The 5,692-nt window shown below is 47.1% G+C and overlaps 1 protein-coding gene across 1 annotated transcript; it reads right to left on the reverse strand.

Moving 5' to 3' along the window:
• Nucleotides 1-1,038: 1,038 nt before the first annotated feature.
• On the reverse strand, nucleotides 1,039-5,136 carry LOC788328 (melanoma-associated antigen B2-like). Its single transcript, XM_015459301.3, has 2 exons — nucleotides 4,947-5,136; nucleotides 1,039-2,685 (listed from the first exon to the last, which is right to left on the reverse strand). The coding sequence occupies exon 2, from the start codon at nucleotides 2,621-2,623 to the stop codon at nucleotides 1,466-1,468; it is 1,158 nt and encodes a 385-aa protein (XP_015314787.2). The 5' UTR covers nucleotides 2,624-2,685; nucleotides 4,947-5,136; the 3' UTR covers nucleotides 1,039-1,465.
• Nucleotides 5,137-5,692: the final 556 nt, after the last annotated feature.

Raw genomic sequence — 5,692 nt, forward strand, 5'->3', positions numbered from 1 at the left:
CCCACCTCCCCAGGACCTGAGTTGAAAGTGTTAACCACAGCAGCCCAGATAGTTCTGGACTTCATGGGCTTGCTAATGAGGACGGGTCTTAACAGGATCCTTCTGTTCTGGATGGGTCTTTCCATCACCCTCATTCAGGATAATCACCATCATTTCTGCAAGATTGATTCTCTTTACCAACCTCAGAACTCTGCGCTGAGACCAAGTTTCTTAGGTCTCTGAGAAGCCTAAAGAATAAGTGAGGCTATGCTAAGGCTAATAGGCTAAGCCTGCTGCTGCTGCTAAGTTGCTTCAGTCGTGTCCGACTCTGTGCGACCCCATAGACGGGAGTCCACAAGGCTTCCCCGTCCCTAGGATTCTTCAGGCAAGAACACTGGAGTGGGTAAAGTAGTGTAGAGCAGGAGTCTATTGCCAGTTGTCATTTACCAGCCTTATGTATTTCAGCACAAGACCAAACTCTAACTCTATGAGCCTTGGGCTCTCCCCTGCGAACTAAGTTTGATAAGCCCTTTCTTGTCAGATTGGTGGAATATAAGTATTTATGGAAAGCTTATGTCATGGCGTCTGTCTCTATTGAGACATTAGGAGCAATAGCAGTTATTACTATGATTATCTTGACCTCAGATGTTACATCAGCTGGATTTTTTTTTCAATATATCAGATGTCAGAAACTATGCAGTGTTCCAAGTGGGGGAAAAAAAGACCCAACCTTCGAAATCAGCCAAAATTCCTCTTAGGAATGAAACCAAAGTAATATGTTCTCTCCAATCCCTCTTAACCCACTTCTTTCTTGTTCTTCCTGAAGTAGAGAGTATCTCAGCCTCTTCCATAGAATGACAGCATCTCTGAGAAACTATAATGAGTGGACAGAGGTTAGGACTTTTTTTGACTAAACATCACCAGTACAAGCATGAAGACTTCTTAAGAGCAGATTCTCAATATTTGTGTAAAAGAAGAGCCATGAATAAATCATTTGCTATAATTTATATCTCAAACATTCTTGAAAACATAAACCATAAGCAGAGGCAAGTATGTGTCTTTTACATTAACAAAAAGGGAGACTAAACATAGAGTAAAGCCATCCAAAAACTGAAGAAATTTCAGCTATCTCCCTAACAATGTATCAATGTTCTGAGCCTCTATTAGCGTGGCGTCTTTCACATCTCTAAGGACAGTCTCATCCTAAAGTGATGTTATTCTCATCCTGGATCACAAAAGTGATGTGAGGATTTACAATATTTATTTGAGAACACAAAACTCTTACTCCTAAATTTGACAAACAGCAAAGTGTGTATGACCCATGTTATTCATATACTTATATCATGAATCTAAATGACTTTTCTGTTGAAAAATTTTAATAACTGAAAATTGGGGGAAATAAAGTCAACAAGTTATTGATGCATATCAGGAACACAGGTTGACCGGCTTCTCCAGCCACAAAGTGAACAACGGGCTTCAGATCACACTAGGGGCGAGATGAGCGGCTGGATGCGGCCCTGGGGCATGCAGTGGCCAAAGCAGAAGGGCCAGCACTGGTTGAGGCAGCAGTGCCAGGCCTGGTTGAGGCAGAAGAGCAAGCAGCGGCTGAGGCAGCAGTGCCAGGCCTGGTTGAGGCAGAAGTGCCAGCCCTGGCTTCACTTCTGGCTCCGGTGGTCTCTACTTCCTCTCTCCAAGCCTCCTCATATTGCAGCAGGAAGGCAGGATGGACTGAATCCTTGACCTTGGCCAAAAACTGCAGGACTTTCGTCTTGCTCATTTCTGTGAGCGCTTTAGGACCCCAGAGGAACTCATAGCGAGGGGGATCGCTGCCGGGCACCTGGCGGTACTCCAGGTACTCTTCCCGCACCAGATCTTCTGTGATGAGCTTCCTGGGCTCTCCAAAGATGAAGTGACTTCTTCCATCATAGATGCCCAGCATATTCAGGAACTTCCAGATCTTCTCCTCAGGGGCGTGGTTGCCATTCAGGTAGATGACACCCAGCAGAGGCATCAGAAGACCATTCTTTGGCAGCCCCCAGTCACCTCTCATAGACTCACTGTCGCTGAGATCTAGGTTGCTCACCAGGGTATAGCAGTGACTGTTGGGCCTGATTTCCTTCAGCACCAGGCCAAACACCATCTCCATGTGCTCAGAGGCCCTTCTAAGGATCTCAGGGTATTGTTCCTTGTACCTTCTATTGATTTCCTTCAAAATTTCGGACCTCTTAATGAGCTCCCTCATCTTATACTTATACAGCATGTACGGCACCAATAGCTCTGCCTTCCTGGTCAGAATATCTGTGTGAGAGCTCTCAGCAGCAGCTGAGGCCTGGGAGGAATTTTCACCTTCCTGAACTTGGCCCTCGGCACCTACTCCAGATCTCGAGCGTGCTGCGCCACTGACACCAGATCTTTTGCGTATAGCACCTGCAGCAGCACTGGTGGTGCCGTGGGCTCCCTGAGGCCCCTTCGGGGTGCCAGCAGCAGACGAGCTTGAGGGAGCACTCTCTGAATCAGGAAGGGAGGAGGAGGTGGTCTCTTCTCCCCCAGAGGTGGTAGCCTGATCATGAACACCCTGGGTCTCAGTTTGGGTCTGGCGACGTTTCTCACGAGCACGGTGCTTACTCTTCTGCCCACGGGGCATGATGGCTGTGGGCAGGGACCGCAGGCAGGAGTCTGGGCCAAGAGACAGGTGACTGGGGGCACCTGGAGGATGGAGAATGAGGTGACATGAGCACCTTAAAACAGGGAGACTCTACCTTGGCTTAATCAAAGGCCGCCTCTGCAGGTGTCCTTGAGGACACTGCTCTAGGAACCCACAAGGCTCCTGTTTTCCTGCTCAGCATGGCCCCTGAGAATCCCAGAGGAAGAATAGTGGCCTAACTTTTCCTCTGCGTCCTCTCAGCCCTGCTTTGGATTTACTCAGGTGCCAGCAGGTGCTAGCAGTGGGGTTTTCTAAGTTCTACTTCAGTATTATCACGTCAAGTCCTGGTGGAACCTTGGCACCCTTCCCTCTGCTACTCTGATGTAGACACTTTAGACCTCCCCATGATCCAGAGGTAAGGGAAGGAATGCCTCAGTCGACCTCCCTGCCAGGAGATAGATATCCAGTGCTGAGAGCTCATTAGGGTCTTTTCTATCCTGAGTTCACTGGGATCATCATTCAAGGTCCTTACCTTGGCTCCTTAAAACGTTGGGCACCATTATCCATTTGCAGACTGGTGTCTGCACCTTCAGACTAGACATTTCCCCTCCTGTAGACTTCGTATAAAACAATAAAGAAGGGGCTCAGCCTCACAGCCCTTCCCTGAGATTTCCTGGGCTGAAATCCGAGGGTTGGGATGGATGCACTGAGTCCTCACTCAGGTTCCTCTATTGGGCTCCTGGTAGAGAAGCTCAACTTTCTCCTGAAGTAAAGACTGCTTGATAGTAAAAGCCAATGACTCCGTGTCCCAAAATCAGGAAGTGAAGATGACCTTATCTTACCAAACACGGTCTCCTGAGAACAAAATCTGGTGCAGGCAGGTTGATGTCCCTGTGGACCCTCACAAGATCCCAATTCAAGGGCTAAAATATTTTTTTGCTTCTGGTTTCTCCTATATGTCTTTTTGAAAATAAATTTATTTTTTACAATACTAATTTATAATAGTGTACCAGTTTCTGCCACAAATCAATATGAATCAGCCATAGATATAGCTATGTCTCCTCCATCTTGAAACTCCCTCCCATGTCAAACCCCTCTTAAGCTGTCAGAGCACTGGCTTTGAGCTCCCTGGTCATAAAACTACTTCCTATTGGTTATCTATATTCCATATGGTAATGTGCACGTTTTCAATGTTACTCTCTCAATCTGCCCCTCCCTCTCCTTCCCCCACTGTGTCCATGAGTCTGTTCTCTATGTCGGCATCTCCAGGCTGCCCTGCAAATAGGTTCATCAGTATCACCTTTCTGGATTCCATATATATGCATTAATATATGATATTGGCTCTCCACTTTATGAATTAATTCACTCTGCTTAAAAAAACTAGGAATAAAACTACCACATGAGCCAACAATCCCACTAGTGGGCGTATACCCTGAGGAAATGGTAATGGAAAAAGACACTTGTACTTGTCTTCACTGCAGCACTATTGACAACAGCCAGGACACAGAAGCAACCAAGCTCTACATTTGACTCATGACAGGGTCTAAGGTTTCTCCCTCTGCTGACCACTCCATTCAGACCAAGACCCTTACTTCCCCATTAGCCCGCAGTGGGGACCAACATTATCCTTGAGGTCTCCCAGGGATGATGACAGGGAGATGTGGTCCGAATGACATGGTGTGGAACATCCACAGCCCCCAAGGTTCTCACCATCCACCAGGACACCTGAAACCCTCCCTTGCCAACCTGAGGCTGCCCCCACTGACCTGGTCTCTCACTTCCCTGAGATGTCCCAGGAAGTGTCATGTCAAAACACCCAATTCTCCCAGCCCTCAAAATAGGACTGGCACTTTCTGTGACTCTATTTCTTATGGGAGGAGCCCCCATCCTCACTCAGCATCACAGCCATTAATACTGTTGTGGACTAGGTCCCTTTTGTTGAACTAGATCTATTCCATTACAGCAGGGCTCTCACTTCCCCAAAACCACCTCCAGTGGACACCAGGGGGCACCACAGTTGGGCAGCTCTACCCGGGGCATCTTAGAGCCCAGTACACAGGGGCCGCTCAGTGTGGTCCCCTTGGCGGTGTTGAAATCTGCTCATCAACCCTCAGGGCCCTCATCTAGGTCCTAGAGCTCCTCCAGGGGTAGAATCTGGACCTAACCCTGCAGACCAATGCCATAGCTTTCGACACTCTAAACACATTCAGCCAATAGCTCTGAGGGACTCATAAGAGCCATATCACAGGGGTGGGATGTGGATGGGTCACTTTTATTACTGGGAGGGTTGGGAAAGTCCCATGAGCTACATTCAGGTCCTCACCTTGGTTCCAGAAGAGTACTGGACACTAAGTCTCTGCCATACGGTCGCCGTGGCTACCGGTTGAACCGCTCGCTTTCAAAGCGGAAGTGGAGGGAGCTGCGTAAGGTCCTACGTGGGATCTCCCAGGGATGATGGCAGGGGCAGTATGCTACGGGAACCCAAGTAGCTCAATATTCATCCGTCCTTGGGTCCTCCTTGTGCAGTGTATCAAAGCCCAAGATGCCCGCTCCTATGAACTCGTGTCTTCCAGCTCCCAAACAGAGCCTACCTGAAAAAGAATTCAGAATAATGAGAGTAAAGATGATCAAAAACCTTGAAAACAAAATGGAGAAAATTCAAATATCAACTAACAAAGCTCTATAAGAATTAAAGAATAAGCATGCCAAAACAAACAACACAATTACTGGAATTAAAAATATGCTAGAAGGAATCAAGAGCAGAATATCTGAAGCAGAAGAACGAATCAGAGAGCTGGAAGAGAAAATGATGGAAATAACTTCTGAAGAACAGAATAAGGTAAAAGGAATGAAAAGAACTGAGGATAGTCTCAGAGACCTCTGGGACAATATCAAACGTACCAACAGTCGAATTATAGGGGTCCCAGAAGAAGAAGAGAAAAAGAAAGGGGATGAGAAAATTTTCCAAGAGATTATAGTTGAAATTTTCCCTAACATGGAAAAGGAAATAGCCCATCAAGTCCAAGAGGTGTAAGGAGCCCCATACAGGATAAATCCAAGGAGAAACAT

Source organism: Bos taurus, unplaced genomic scaffold (genome assembly GCF_002263795.3).
Source record: "Bos taurus isolate L1 Dominette 01449 registration number 42190680 breed Hereford unplaced genomic scaffold, ARS-UCD2.0 Leftover_ScbfJmS_2296, whole genome shotgun sequence".
NCBI lineage: Eukaryota > Metazoa > Chordata > Mammalia > Artiodactyla > Bovidae > Bos > Bos taurus.